The sequence below is a fragment of the Erinaceus europaeus genome, chromosome 15, assembly GCF_950295315.1.
Source record: "Erinaceus europaeus chromosome 15, mEriEur2.1, whole genome shotgun sequence".
Taxonomy (NCBI): Eukaryota; Metazoa; Chordata; class Mammalia; order Eulipotyphla; family Erinaceidae; genus Erinaceus; species Erinaceus europaeus.
Window position 1 is genome coordinate 71,646,033 of NC_080176.1, and position 16,640 is coordinate 71,662,672.

Below are 16,640 nucleotides of genomic sequence, written 5' to 3' on the forward strand. Positions count from 1 at the left end.
AGAGACAGCCAGAAATCAAGAGGGTAGGGGGATAATAGAGAGAGAGAGAGAGACAGAGACAGAGAGACACCTGTGATACTACTTCACCACTGGCAAAGCTTTTCCTCTGCAGGTGGGAGGATGGGGGCTCAAACCCAGGTCCTTGTGTATTGTAACATGTGTGCTTAACCAGATGTGCCACTATTTGGCCCCTAGAATTTTTCTCACCTGTAGAAATGTTCTGGTCTAACCCTAGAGTGTTCAAATTAATTTTGAGGTACCACAGGCTAGTTTTGCGAACTTATTGTGGTAATTCTATGAATAAAGTAACACAAAACTGATAATTGGTTTTGAATTTGCTTGAACCATGTAGGGAAGAAAGGGTATCTAACAATAGGATTAATAGGATTTCTCCTCTCTCCTCCCCCCCCGCCCCTCTCTCTCTCTCTCACACACACACCAAAATTATCACCAGGGCTTGGTGCCTTCACAACTTCACCAATAATAATGACCATATTTTTTTTTCCAAAAGATGAAAGACAGAGACTGAGAGGGAGCAGAAGTAGGAGATAGAGGCCAAAAGAAAGAGAGGCACTACTCCACTGCTCAGAAAGCTTCTACCCTGCAGGTGAAGACCAGGAGCTTGAAACCCCAGTCCTCATGCATGGTAACGTGCTCTACTGGGTGAGCCACCACCAAGTCTCTGAGCTTACTCTTGATTGATAGCTCATCACAACCAGATCAAGGAGACCAGATAATTGTACAAATAAATGTTCTACCTTGATCAAGTATTTATCACTCAGCTTGGGATTTCAATGCTTCCTATTTGATAACTGGAAAAAAAATCACATAATACCAGCTAGCACTTCTCAGGGATCATGTCTACTAGAAAAGGAAAGAATTTCACAACACTACTAGACGGGCAACCCATTTTTCTAAAACCTCACTTCTGAGGAGCTGCAGAATCCCCCTGTCCTATAGAGCAGGATGAAGTAGACTGCAATTTTAATCATTGCCAAATGTTATACAAATGACTTAGAATGAGGAGCGCCAGAGAAGATAAGGGCATAATAGAAAGGAGTGTGAACTGGTAACTAGAGGGCTGTGAAATGGTTCCTTTTTCACATCCTCCTCATTTATAAAATGATGATGAGGAACTAGGTGGTCTCAAAAGTGCCTTTGAACTCTAAAATTCTAATAGAACTGAATCAATGACACCCAACAAATATGATGCAACAGAATTGCACTGCTAGTAAAAGGAACATATGCCATACTGAAGTGCTCTTATTGGGCATTTTTGCTGGCTTATCACTGTTTATGGAATTCATTCTCACTGCATCCCTGATGAAAGTGGGACAGATGGTGAAGGTTTTAAGTAATGTGTTCATTAGCAGACCTCATACTACTAATGGCTATTTACTGGAGCAGTAGCTTGTTCAAGTGAGTAGAAAATGAATCCTTCTCTAGAGAGCTCCCACTATCAAGGCCATATTTATCAATGTATTTTTTTTCTTTTTGGGGATGTTCATTTTCAATGTTCATTTTCTCTTAGAACTCAAGCTTTTCCCCTACTCAATACAAAAAAATCTCAAGAGCTCCCTGCACTTCCTACTTAAGAACATGCTGCATCATAGCCTATATCCTCAGTTTTCTCCTCAATCCAAGATTCTACTACTGAGATTTACCTCATACAGTTTTTGCAATTTGCTTGTTTGCTTTTCCAAACATAAAGTCTATTTAAAAACTCTTGAAGGGGCCAGGCGGTGGAGCACCTGGTTAAGCACACACATTGTAGTGTACAAGGACCCAGGTTCAAGCCCCTGGCCCCCACCATCAGAGGCAAACCTTCACAAGTGGTGAAACAGGGCTGCAGGTGTCTCTGTGCCTCTCACCTTTTCTATCTTCCCCACCCCTCTCAGTGTCTGGCTGTCTCTATTCAATAAATAAATAAGTAAAGATAATGAAAGAAAATTAAAAAAGAAAACCCTTGCACATTGTTTCTCTAATTTCACCACCCATCTCTATCTCCTGGAGATTCTAGAAGACCCTGCTGTAGCAATTTACTAAACAGGAATATTCTAGCATCTTACGGCCTGTTATTCCTCATTCTGCTTATAATTCCTAGCAACAGTCCACGATTATGGATCAACATCAGACAATTATTAAGTAATCAATTCTCCCTACAAGTCATTAGGGGAAAAAAAAAAACAGAGAATATCTGGAAAGTTAATGAGTCTGACACCATCCAGATATAGTACATTGTCATTTCCACAAACACTCATCTCCCATCTAGCCTCTGGCCCTGCCTGGCATACGGGAGGTATTCAAATATTTGGTGAATAAACATCCAAGTGACTGCTCCCCAAAACTCTTAGAATTCACCTATGACACAGATTTTCTAGCACTGCTCAGAAAACAGAAGTTCCAAAGAACTTTTGTGAATTTTCAGGGACTGACTAGGCCACTCAACCTGATCCACTTTTATTGGGGTTGGTGTGATACTATAATGGAAAAAAAAATACTGCTGTGTTGCTGGTGGCCATGGAGTAATAACACACACTGGGAGGAGATATAAAGTTGTACCCCTAAAACATAACATGTGTACTAATATGATCTCAACTATCAAAAATAAAATTTAGGAGCATTTAAATATCAAGCATGTTAACCAACCCTACTTGAAACTCCTGAATTGACTTATATTCCTACATATAAACGTTCTGTGAGTACTTTGGTGTAATAGACTATTTGTTGCAGGATCCGTGTTCTAACTCTAAGAAATGTTCAAATAGTCTACTTTATTCAAAACATCATAATTATAAACTGGTCACACCTGGACAAACCAGCTGCTAGCTCAGTGATTCTAACCAAAGCATCACTTGGTGGTCATCCACTATACAACACAAATAGAACTGCAAATAAGTATTAGATTCAGTTCAGTTCAAGCTTATCTAATTTTTCGTGGTATTTTTCATAAAACCTTCATTAAGATGACAAACTCAGCCAAACCCACTGAGTTATAAATTAAATTTTTGGAAATATTTTTAAATTAATCCAAGTCCCTTTGGCAAGAAGCCTGAATATTAAAAGATGATGCTCTCAAAGTGACATTTTAAAAATGGCCCCAGTCCAGGCATTCTCATAAAATAAAACAAGGAGAAAATGAACAGAGGTAAATCAGGGAACTATTAGTATAAACATAAACATTTATAAGGGCACATTTTACTAAGTAGCAAAGCGGATATTCTTATATTCTCTCAGTTTTCTGCTTGTTTTGCAATTTAAAGAATATTGTTCTTCATGTGAATTCTAAAGTCTAAGGCATGAATGAATAATTGTAATTATGTGATCACCTTTTGTATATAGTTTAGTGCCAACTTTTCTTACATGAATTTATACAAAACCTAATAATTTTATTCTGTCATTATTCTTCCCTAAATTGTATTTCTTTTAAAAGTTCCAATTTACATATATTGTCTTCTCTTAGTGCAAAAGTTATTAATTCTAATACAGTCGTGGGTTTTTGCATGTGAACTTGGGTGGCTGAAAATTCCTGATGCTGAGCTTCCAGAACCAACTGTGCTACTACTACTAGGAGATGAACTTAGTGATTATCCCCACTGCTTCATTCATTACCTGACCTGGTTCCTCTTTTAAGCCATTCATTTACTAGCAAGAGAAGGTGATAGACAATAAGATTATAGTGTTTTGTAGAAAGGTAAATCTGTAATAAGGTACAGAATATATCCAGTTGTTGGTGACTTCTGAATTTATGCTGCCTGTTATCTGTTATTGGAAACCTCATGATTCACATTTTGTCTAAAACTTGGTGGTATGTGCTTGTACTGCTGTCCCGTTTCCTTTGTTTAGAGCCATGCTACCTAGCTTAAGTGCAGTACCTCATGCATGTTCTCTTTTGTTACAACTCCTCACTCTCTGAAAGGTGTCTGGTGGAGGTCATAAGTTAACAAATAATGGGTCAGCAAGCCTGGGTTTAAATATTGATGACAGGGAGTCGGGCAGTAGGGCAGCGGTTAAGCGCACATGGCGCAAAGCGCAAGGACCGGAGTAAGGATCCCGGTTCGAGCCCCCGGCTCCCCACCTGCAGGAGAGTCGCTTCACAGGGGGTGAAGCAGGTCTGCAGGTGTCTATCTTTCTCTCCCCCTCTGTCTTCCCCTCCTCTCTCCATTTCTCTCTGTCCTATCCAACAAAGATGACATCAATAACAACAACAACTACAGCAACAATAAAAACAAGGGCAACAAATGGGAAAATAAATAAATGCAATAAAAAAATTAAAAATAAATAAATTTTTATGACTGAAACCAGCACCCCTGTCAGAAATCTGGAAAAGTACAAAGGTGACCTGAGACAGGATCCAATATTTGATATGGCATAAAAGAATCTACATGATGTCTGACATTTAGAACAGTGTCCTTGGTAGTCAAGTAGTAATAGCTCTGATGAGCCTAACATTAAACGTACCTTGACATTAGCTACGTTTAGGTATGTACCCTTAAAAACACGTTTGATGTTTCTCATTTCTCTTTGATGCAATACATGTTCTGGTCAATAAAGTGGTGGTTGGCATTTGGTTGTAGTCTCATCGTGAGATGTAACCACTGTCAGCCTCTTCAGACTACTCTTAGATTTGTGGATAAATGTTTGATTAATCTTTTCTATCCTGGAGCATGCTAGAACCCAGGATCCTAACAGCCACATCTTCCACATCCAGTATGTTAGGCAAGAAACCAATACTATTAAGTACTCACTAACGTCTTAGTAGAAGCAAAGAGTATTTTCATTTACAGTTTTCATTTACATTTCATTTACATTTTCATTGCAGTCAGTTTCTTTATTCTCCTCCTCACTCCAGGAGGGGGAAAAAAAACTTCTAATTTGCCAGAGGCATACCTTTTCCATTCTCTGTACAAGGTTCTCTAACTCAGTGATTTGATTATGTTTTTCTTCAAGCTTTTCAGCAACTTGATTCAGATGGTCAGAATGTTGCTTCCATTTCTGTTCTTTTTCAAGTTTGTTAACCTTTGGTCAGAAGAATAACATTTGTCAGACTACTATTTTCATTAAATCTATGTAGACATTATCTCCCCTTCTAATTTTTTAAGTATAAAAAATAAATATAATAATTCATACTAGTTTAGAATTACTTAAATTCAGTGTTTCCTTCAAAGCATACCTAATCAATTACAACAATGCTAAACCAATGGAGAATTAATATGTTAATATCATTCCTAGAATGTTTAAAGCATGAAGCCTAAACTGAAAAATTAGTTGATAAGAGCTTTTTTTTTTTAACTTATTCTCAACAAACCTTATCTAGAAAAAAATCAAACTGTATATGTTCAAGCTCATCATGGGCTTTAAATTATAAAGACAGAAGAAACAGCCCACTGCATCAGGCAGTTGCTGCAAGACACAGGGTAGGAGTTGTGCTGAAAGACCATCAAGAGAAAAGTCTCAGGAGTCAGGCAGTAACGCAGCATGTTAAGCACACGTGGCACAAAGTGCAATGACCAGTGTAAGGATCCGGGTTCGAGATTCAGGCTCCCCATCTGCAGAGGAGTCGCTTCACAGGCAGTAAAGCAGGTCTGCCAGTGTCTATCTTTCTCTCCCCTTCTCTGTCTTCCCCTTCTCTCTCCATTTCTCTATCCTATCCAACAACAACAACAATAATAACTACAACAATAAAACAAAAAGGGCAACAAAAGGGGATAAATAAATAATTTTTTTTTAAAAAAAAGAGACAAATCTCCATCCTGTCACCCACAGGCTACTCAGGAGAGTGCTTCATCCAACTTCTGAACTGTGCCTACGCATCTCTGTGCACAGACCAGAACTCTGTGCATTTAATGGGGGGGGGGGGCGCATTGGGGAAGTGCATTGCTTCCCTTAGAAATACCAGCTGAGTACTCTTTGCAAAGACTGAGGGCTTAAGCCCCCAGGTGCCCGTGTCTCACACAGCACACTCCTGCCCACGCAGCCAGCTCTCTTCCCAGGCTCTGCATGTATATGTGTGCCCACCCATCACCACCAGAGCTTGAAGCTTCCAGAGGACCTGCTGAGGGGCTAGTGGCAGAGATCCAGGCACTTAGTCTATTTTTCTACTAAATATTTATCTCATATTATCCCAGAAACCTTCTTGTTTTTAAAGTTATCTTTTTTTTAAATTTTCATTTCCTTTTGTTGCCCTTGTTTTATTGTTGTAATTTTTGTTGTTGTTGTTGTTGATGTAGTCATTGTTGAATGGGACAGAGAGAAATGGAGAGAGGAGGGGGAAACAGAGAGGGAGAGAGAAAGATAGACCCCTGCAGACCTGCTTCACAGCCTGTGAAGTGACTCCACTGCAGGTGGGGAGTCGGGGGTTCAAACCAGGATCTTATGCTGGTCCTTGCGCTTCGTGCCACATGCGCTTAACCCATTGCACTACTGCCCAACTCCCCTAAGCCTCCTTGTTTTAAGTTCCCTTTCACAGCATACACACATAAACATTTTTCTCTTCCATTCCTCAGAAACAACCTTTATGTAAAGTTTTATAGATTCTAGAACAGATACTTAATATTCTTAAATGGTGTGTCTATTATGATATTCATTTATTCACATATATAATTTGTTTGCAAGGACATCACACACATATTTACATCTTTTACTTTTTCATATATTTATATATTGACATATAAACTACTGAGTTGTCAGAAAAGTCACGATGTAATTTTTCCTGTGCAAAAATGCACCATGACTCTTCTGTCAACCCAAGATATATAAATGATCACCAGCCCATAATATATATATGTACATATATGATTTCTATTTGTTTAATAGGAATTATATATTCATGGACCTAAAACTTTGGAAAACATTTATCATCCATTTTAGAGAAAAGGAACCCATGCCTAGAGAGGTAGACTGTCTCAGTTTAAGTTTTCAGGTGAGTCCAGCAGACCTAGAAGTCCCTGCATAGTGTCACCTGGGCCAGCCCTGGTTCCTAGGCAAACGAGAATGCCTGCCCTCACCTGTGTGTGTATAGGACTCTGGGCGAGAATATCAGCTCCACAGCCTGACCACTTTTAGATGCTGGGCTAAGCACAGGCAGGGAGATAAAGTACAGAAGACAGCGTTGGTCTCCAATTCAGGTTGGCCAAGTCAAGTGGCCACTACATATTTCAGAGCTGACTTCTCCGAAACAAAGGTCATGAAGGCTAGGGAACTAGTACTCCAAAAGCCACACTGCTAGCTTGCTAGCTCAGTACCTGAAGCAAATGCTTTGCAGCCTCATGTTTTTTTCTTATTTCTCCAGACTGTGTTTCATAGTTTTCAAATAATCTCTGGGCCACATTTCTCAGAGTTGATGCTCCTGCTTCCCTGGAAGCTTCCAGCTGGGAGAAAAAAAAAATCACTATGTAGGTTTTCACAATTTACAATGGAAAGGATTAAAGTCAAAACTATGTGACGGGCAATTAGAAACACAGATTGTCACCGAAACTTAGAGATGATGGGCAAGGGAAAAGACTGTTTTCCAGGAAAGATGAAATGGCAAACCCCTTAATTGGTGGGACTGATGCACAGGTGGAATTGGCCAGATTAGGCCACGCGAAGGCTGCAGCACAGCAAAGGCCTGTGTTTACAGGCTTCCCTTCAAAGCTTCCCTGGTGTCCTATGAGTTATACACAAGTGTTTTCTCAGCTGTGCCCACATGTTATTATTAAGAAGCCATTTCTCAGAAATAGAAGTGGGTCAGTAAAGAAAAGAAAAGAAAAGAAAAGAAAAGAAAAGCTAAAGTCAAGAGTTTTTCAGAAATTTCACCTCAGGAGAAAGGGAAGTCTGCAAAAATTTATGTAGCACAATATTAGGGACTGTATATAAAATAAATCCATGAAAGACACAGCACTCAATAGCAATTAAGCAATAAGATACTTGACTATATAAGTGATTGAATTAATATTTAGAAAATAAATATTAATTTAATTTTAATTATTTTATAAAATATTTCTATATAATTGATCATTAAAATTATTGCATAAAAGTACTTAACATGAGTGGATCCTCCTAGCATATTTAAGAGTGCAGGATAATATTAAGGGGACTAGGTGATGGCACAACAGGCTAAGTGCACACATCACCATGTGCAGGAACCCAGGTCAAGCCCCTTTATTACCCACCTTGCAGTAGAAGCTTCAAAATGATGGAGCAGTGCTGCAGGTGCCTTTCCTCCCCAACCCCCACCCACTGTCTGCCCTTGCTGTCTTAATTTCTCTGTGTCTTTACAAAAAAGAAAAAACTATAGCAAATCTCAAGAACTGATTCATCTTGGGTAAATGAAATTTTATACCCATTGAAATTTTGTACAGCTTTTTTCTTTTTGATAGAGACAGAGAGAAATTGAGAGGGAACAGGGGGCAGAGATACATACATATATATATATATATATATACATATATATATATATATATATATATATATAGAGAGAGAGAGAGAGAGAGAGAGAGAGGGAGAAAGAGAGAGAGACTGACTCTGGGCCCAGGTGGTGACACACCTGATTGAGCATACATGTCATAATGTGCTAGGACCTAGGTTCCCATGTTCAAGCCCTTGGTCCCCGCCTGCAGAGGGAAAGCTTCGCAAGTGGTGAAGCAGGGCTGCAGGTGTCTTTCTCTCTCTCTCTCCCTCTCTGTCACCTCCTTCTCTCTTTATTTTTGGATGTCTCTATCCAACAAATAAATAAATATAATAAAAAATTAAAAGAGAGAGACCCGCAGCACTACTCCACACATGAAGCTTATCCCCAGTCTGCAGATGCAAACTGGGTAGTTAGGCCATGTCCCTGCACATGGCTAAGTGTGCACAGTACCGTGTGCCACCTCCTGTCTCCTGTAAAACTTTTAAAAATATTAATATTAAAGCTGAGGAGACAGCATGATAGTTCTGCAAAAGATTTTCATGCTCAAGACTCCAAAGTCCCAGGTTCAATCCCCAGCACTATCATAATAAGCCAGAGCTGATAAGTGCTCTGATCTTTCTATCTCTCTTTAAAATAAAATATTAAATAATTAAATATAAAGGGTAGGATCAAGAAATGAGATTTAATTTGCAAAGTGTAAAAATGCATCTGCATGAAAATGAATAATTGGTAGCATGTTTAAAACATGTAGAGATGTATAGCATTCATTCACAGCATGTGTGTGAATGGCCCTTTGTTTTCACAGGTCAATGAATACTATGGGTTGAAATATTCAAAATACAAAATTAGAAATGCCTCTAACACATGGTCCCACCTTGATTTTCAGTACTTGATTTGCTTTGTTCATTTCTAAGAGTTGCAGGTCTTTTCCTTTCATCCTTTCCATGAGCATATCCAAACTGCAACAAGAAGGATCCGTTTCAGAATCAGAGCCATTTTGAGTGTTTCCATAGCGCTAAAATGAACAGGCATAAGAATGAGAGACCCGAATTTCCTTTGCAAATGCTAGCCAATGATATCACTCTTTATCATATGTATCAAAGGAGATTCAGGCAGCAGGAATAAAAGCAATCTTTTGAATCTCAAATGTTAATTGGAAATTCCAAATTAAGCAGTTGGCCTCTATGAATCAATTCTTAAAAAGTAGAAATATATCTTTGATGTCTGTCATAGATACTATAATTTAAACTGTAGTATCAATATTAAGTTCTTCTAGGAGATAAATTTTACCCACAAGGCCAGATTTTTTTAAATTTTTATTTATAAAAATATTGACAAGACCATAGGATAAGAGCGGTACAATTCCCACCACCAGAACTCTGTATCCCATCCCTCCCTTGATTGCTTCTCTATGCCCTATCCCTCTGGGAATATGGAACCAGGATCATTATGGGGTGCAGGAGGTGGAAGGTCTGGCTTCTGTAATTGCTTCCCCACTGAACATGGCTGTTGGCAAGTCAATCCATACTCCCAGCCTGTCTCTCTCTTTCCCTAGTGGGGCGGGGCTAAGGGTAGGCAGGGCTCCAGGACACACTGGTGGGGTCCTCTGCCCAGGCAAGTCAGGTTGGCAGATTTTTTTTAACCCAACTTTCAGACATTATTTTGGCTTTATTTTATAATAACAAACCAATAGAGTCAAACTAATGTAAAGTAATAATAACAACTACAGGTTGACATAATACAACACAAAGTATTTGATGTATAATGATGCTTCCTTGTAATAATATAAAAAATTTTGGTCAGAGATGTTAGAAATGAATGTTAGTGCCAGTGTAACTCAATATATGCCAGTGTAACTCTATGCACATGAAGAGTAAATTTATCTTCCCTAGAACAAGTGGATACTGTAAGGAAATGTGCAAACATTTAACTAAAACCTATTAAATTTACAGATATGCAAACTGAGTACTAGAATCAATGGTTAAATAACAAGTGAGGGAAATAACTCCTAAATCAAACAGTCTCTTTACTTGGTTCATCCAGTGCTCTTTTGATTGTTCAAACTTATTTTAAGATGAACTGAGGAATCAAACAGGCGTCCATACTGTCATCAAACAATACAAACTTATTGGACTTTTTGCTTCTTGTCAAAACTGAGAAGGACTCTATAGAACTAACAAAACAAAAAACACAGAGGCCGGAGGCTTCTGTGCATTTGTCAGCACAATCCCATTGTGCTGACAAATGCCCCAGATGTCTCACTAGAGTCAAGTGGTCATTGACAACTGTACATAGAAACTATCTTTGTGGGGAGCCCAGAGGTGGCACAGCAGGTTAAGCACACATGGCGCAAAGCTCAAGGACCAGCGTAAGGATCCCAGTTTGAGCCCTCGGCTCCCCATCTGCAGGGGGTTCGCTTCACAGGAGGTGAAGAGCAGGTCTGCAGGTGTCTATCTTTTTCTCCCCTCTATGTCTTCCCCTCCTCTCTCCATTTCTCTCTGTCCTATCCAACAACAATGGCAGCAATAACAACAACAATGATAAACATCAAGGGCAACAAAAGGGAAAAAATAAAGAAAAAAAAGTTTCATACATACATATATATATATATTTGTCCTAGGTATTAACCTACCTACTCATTGCCATATAAAAAAAAAAACAAACATGTCCTCATGTTTCTGTACATACATTACATGTTTATATAATATGTTCATTGTATGTTCCTCAACTATATTTTTCCACTGTTCCCACTCATATATATGCATTATCTTCCCTAAAAAAAAATCTAATGCATATATATTGCTGGGATGGGGGTTAGTGTTATCCATCTGACTTTACTAGATATAAAAACAGACTCTTTTTCCTTTCCTGAAACTTGTTCTTTAACCTATACTGGCCAGAGTGACTTCTCAATTTCTAAGTTATCCTGAAGCCAGTAAACCTTTCTTTTCTATTCAGTTGTTTTTCTGATTTTTGAAAGACACTGTGAAAAGCTGCCATTTATGGAGTCATTTTTCAAATGAATCCAACCATGTCAGCAAAACTGCCTTATCTGCCTCATTTGAACTAGGTCGAAGACTTGAACTGGACCAAACAGCAGTTGTTTTAAGAAACCATCAAGCAGACAATTGCTTTAAAAGTCATCCAGATCATGAGGATTAATGATTATGGGCCTTTTTTTTTTTTTGCCTGAGGACAGACTCAGTAACCAATTATGCATAGCCAAAATAGTTTATGCTTGTTAACACTAATCAATTACTTTCTTTAGTCATTTATCTCATCTTCCTGTTTTGTTCTCATAAAACCTGACCGATATCCCCTGAAAACATGCTTGCTTCTTTTGTACCTAAAATTCTTACTGCTTGATTCCAAATAGTATTTACCTTGTTAATGGACCCCCTGAATTTTAAGGCTAACAATACTTATAATAACTTTTATTTGTTAGGCACTTTTATGTGTCAGCTGGTCATTTAGACGATTCATACACAATTGTCTGAATATTCAAAACACTGTAAGACGATGGGATGCATTGGATCGACCTTCTCGTGGTGCATCCCGTGAGTACCCATTTATTGGGGAAACTGACGATCCTTCCTAGCCGACTGAATCCACATGGATCCCAGTCACTTTCAAAGCCAGCAACAAGCAGACATCAGGCTCAACCTGACGCTGTTGACTGGCTACGGAAGAAGGGCAAACGCTAGAAGAAGAATTATACAAATAAGAAAGTTGATGATAAGAATCTTTTATCTTTATTTGCTGGATAAAGACAGTCATAAATTGAGAGGGAAGGGGGTCATAGAGAGCGAGAGAGACACAGAGACACCGCAGCATTGCTTCACCACTTGTGAAGATTTTCCCCTGCAGGTGGGGACCAGAGGCTCGAACCTGGGTTTTGTGCACTGTAACATGTGTGCTCAACCAGGTGTGCCACCACCTGGCCCCGATAATAAGAATTTAATTAAATAAGGTTTTACTAAAAGATATCATCCAAACCTGGAATTAGAATAACCCAAGACTGTTTAACAAAATAGTTATGTTCTTTCTTCTATATACATAACATTGTAGAAATAAAAACAAAAATAATATATCTATAACACCATAATTCTGTCATGGTTTTACTATTTCTAATCCAAAAATGCAAGTTAAAAACCAACTCATTCCCTTGTAGTTCATGTTTTCAACAGTGAAGAATTGTTTTCATATCAATTTGTTAATTAATATTGGCTGAAATTTTCTTATAGGAAGTAAATTATAGTAGTAAATTATAAGTAAATTATAGTCAGCTGTAGATGACTACAGAGGTCACAGACCAGTGGCTCTCAAGCTTTAATGTGCATGTGAATCACTTGGTGATAGATCTGTTTGAAATATAGGTTCTCACCTGGAGGTGTGCGATGGAGCTCTAGAGGCTGCTTTTCTTTTTTTTTTTTTAATTTTTTATTTAAGAAAGGATTAATGAACAAAAACATAAGGTAGGAGGGGTACAACTCCACACAATTCCCACCACCCAATCTCCGTATCCCATCCCCTCCCATGATAGCTTTCCCATTCTCTATCCCTCTGGGAGCATGGACCCAGGGTCATTGAGGGTTGCAGAAGGTAGAAGGTCTGGCTTCTGTAATTGCTTCCCCGTTAAACATGGGCGTTGACTGGTCGGTCCATACTCCCAGTATGTAGAGGCTGCTTTTCTAAGAATTTCCCCAATGACACTGATGCTTCTGGAGCTCTGGGCCACAATTTGAGTAGGAAAGTCCTAGGATACTATATATAGCACATTCCCTTAGCGACTAGTGAAACTGAAAGGATTCATACATTCATACCTTGCTTAAAGACTGGGATACACTCCAATCAAAGCATTGGTGATTTCCTGATTGTGTGAATGGCAACAAGTGTAATCATACAAATCTCAGTGGAATAGTCTACTACCCACAGGGCTCCCATGTAGAACCCAAGTCCTCACAAATGGCACCTCTACCAGGTGGGGCATCTCCAGACCACTGTTTGGTTTTTGGTGGGGAAGGGTAAGGAGAAGGATACAAAAACACTTTCCTGACATAATATTCTATTTCTTATTCTCCTGTACCAAGGACTGAACCCAGAATCTCACACAAAGAAGGTACACACTGAGTCACCTCTTTAGTGTCAAATGTGAGCTTGTTGTCATTCCTATTATTCCAAAACAGAACCCCTTTCCCCCCCTATTTCAGAGCACTTTTGGTTTAAGAAAATGCTAGTTACGTGTGTTGGTTGCTCTGGGATACTCACAATCACACTAGGTAATGAACATGGACATTTAAGGGGTAGATTTGACTTAGAAAAGATTTTTTTTTTTTGCCTCCAATGTTATCACTGGGATTTGGTGCCTGCATTATGAATCCACTGCTCCTGGAGGCCATTTTTTCCATTTTGTTGCCCTTGTTGTTGTTGTTGTTGGATAGGACAGAGAGAAATTGAGAGAGGAGGGGAAGATAGAGAGGAGGAGAGAAATATAGACACCTGCAGACCTGCTTCACTGCTTGTGGGGCAACCCCCCTGCAGGTGGGGAGCTGGGGCTTGAACTGGAATCCTTATGCCTGTCTGTGCTTTGTACCATGTGCATTTAACCCAGTGCACCACGGCCCAGCTCTGACTTAGAAAAGATTTAACCTGGTGTAAGTCAGAAAAGACTAGGTGCAGATTGTCCAATCAGAAGTACATAAATCTTAATTTATAATTAAGCTTATCGAATGTCTGATCATTGGGCCTAATGGCTTCATGTATGTGTCCACCACTGGCACCCAAGTGAATCTAAAAGTATAAGTCTTACTGTTTCTTTTATCTGAGAGAGAAAAGAAAAAAAAATATCCAGAAGCAGTAATGGCGCAGGTTTGACTTAGAAAGGAAGTGAGGATAACACTATTGAAACAATAGGGGAAAATATATATACATATATAAAAATATAGTTCTACAATAAGCCTCTATCTGTGACCTTGAGAGAACTACTGCAGTTTCCAATGTAGAGGACTGGGATGCATCTCTGGTAGTGAGAACTGTATGGAACGGTACCCTATTATATGCATAATTTTGTAAATCAACATTAAATCACTACTAAAAATAATAATAAAAACATGAGCCTTTTTTATTAGGAAATGTTGCTGCCATGTGCCCTGACTATTCTTCCATCTTCCCATATACTTTAGATAAATTGGTTTTATTTAAAATAGTCAAGCGGAAGCCAGGGAAATAAGTCAACTAGTAGAACATGGGACTTGCATGTCTGAAACTCCCAGTTCAATTCCTGGTGCTGGTGAAGTATACAAGTGCATCTCTCTCTCTCTCTCTCTCTTTCTCTTTCTTACACACACATAAGTAATATGTGTGCTCAACTGGGTGTACCATTGCCCAGCATTCGCCATAAGAGTCTCTCTCTTTCTCTATCTCTACTATTATCTCTTTCTCTCTTTCATATGAAATAAATCTGTTTCAAAAAATAAAAAATTCAAATGATATTTAGGTAAATTTTTGAGTCCAGACACTCCCATGTGATACAGTTAGTGGTGTCTGTTGGTCAATCATTTCACAAATGTGTCCACTAACATATTTACGTACCATCAAAACATTCAACACTCATTTGAAACTTCAACAAGTAACTTAAACATTATAGAAAAAGGTTGTTTAAAAAACCTTATACCACTTTAGGAAGAACTAAAAGTAGAACATTTTGATAAACTCATTACCTTTGCCTCTAGCTTGTGATTTACACTGTTACATCCAACTTCATCTTTAAATATTTGAGTTCGGATCTTTTCCAGAGTAGTTCTAATCTAGAAGGAAAGAAATAGATCATCTTTTTTTCAGAGTCATTTAGTATCAAGTACTTTTATTTTTCTATACCAGTTATAGGGATATTGACTTACTAGAATACAATGATCTAGAATATAATGATCTCAGAATACAATGATCTAGAATATAATGATCTCAGACTTAAATAGCTGCCATTGATCTTACTTGCATTTAGGCTTATTTTGTCTATATTGTAGGAAATAAGCATTTGGTCTAACTCTCAGACAAATATAAAATATAATCTCAATGAATATTGTACTGCAAAGTACTTATGATATAGTAATTAGCATTTAATACCATTTGATCCTTTTTTTCCTACCTAATAATTTAGTACTAATTTACTATCTGGTAATTACTATTAAACAGTTACTATTTAGTAATCACTACAAAACAAGTACTATCTATAAGTACTACAAAATAATGATGATCTGGTAATTAGTACAGAACAATTGCTCAGAGCGGATCATATAAACATATGCATGAAATATAAGCCCCATGTCCTAGTGACCTGTGGAATTGTAAGACAAAACTAAAATGAACAATTTGTCTAAACAAGTCAAAAACTACCTATGGGCACATTTTTCTATTTTTTCTGAAAAACAGTTCATAAGTAAACATGTTTCAGGCCATCTTGGTTAGTGTTACTCTGAACCATGAGAAGGGATGGAGTAAGGGGAGACAGGCACTCAGCAGGAAATATAAGAATTTTCTTGTGCCAATGCCAACACTCATGAAACAATTAGAAAAGGGTATAAAACAATAGGAAATCCAGCAGTGCATAGTGTGGGGCAAATTAAGTGCTGATAGGTGTAGGAACAGAAAGCTGAGCGTAGGAACAGAAAGCTTCAAGTCTGCTAGAGAAAATAATTGAACATACACTTAAATTTCACCCAGCGATGGATAAACTAGGTATGGCCTTCATCAAGTGTATGCAAGGAGAAAGAAAGTCCATCAGTCAGTACTGGACTTTGTTTTCTGCAATGATCTTACTCTAATATGGTTTCTGGCTCCCACATACCTTCCTCACATATTCAGTTTCTTCAATTATGTGAGCCGATGTAGACTCACATGAGGAAAAATGGTCTTCTTTCTTATCATCCGGGGGAACTTCTGTGGTCACAGATACTGTTGTCATCATGAATTCTGGTTTTTGGAAAATTTAAGTCAGACAAAACTTAGTTACATGTTTATAAATGTTGTAAAGTGAAAATTTATAAATCACTGATACCTGTGTATAGCCATGAATCCAGTAACTAATTTAATATTAATTGATAATAGCTAAATAAATCATTGATCAGAAACTTTAAAGTATTATATTCTCTTTATCCAGAAGATAGAGCAACACTGGCATGCTTAAGGTCCCAGAAGCCATAGGTTCAATCCCCAGACATCACCATATTGAGAACTGAGTGGTGTTCTGGCT

The 16,640-nt window shown here is 38.2% G+C and overlaps 1 protein-coding gene across 2 annotated transcripts in view; it reads right to left on the reverse strand.

Annotated features, from left to right (window-relative positions):
* CCDC68 (coiled-coil domain containing 68) overlaps positions 1-16,402 on the reverse strand; it is a 41,074-nt gene extending 24,672 nt beyond the window's left edge. For both annotated transcript variants that reach the window (XR_009545086.1, XM_007519241.2), the window contains exons 1-5: positions 16,236-16,402; positions 15,112-15,198; positions 9,267-9,407; positions 7,245-7,370; positions 4,891-5,019 (exon numbers count right to left, since the gene is read on the reverse strand). Coding sequence is in view for 1 of the 2 variants with exons in the window: in XM_007519241.2 (XP_007519303.2) it covers positions 4,891-5,019; positions 7,245-7,370; positions 9,267-9,407; positions 15,112-15,198; positions 16,236-16,355 (603 nt within the window). In the remaining variant the exon portion in view is untranslated. The remainder of the gene's footprint in view (positions 1-4,890; positions 5,020-7,244; positions 7,371-9,266; positions 9,408-15,111; positions 15,199-16,235) is intronic.
* Positions 16,403-16,640: the final 238 nt, after the last annotated feature.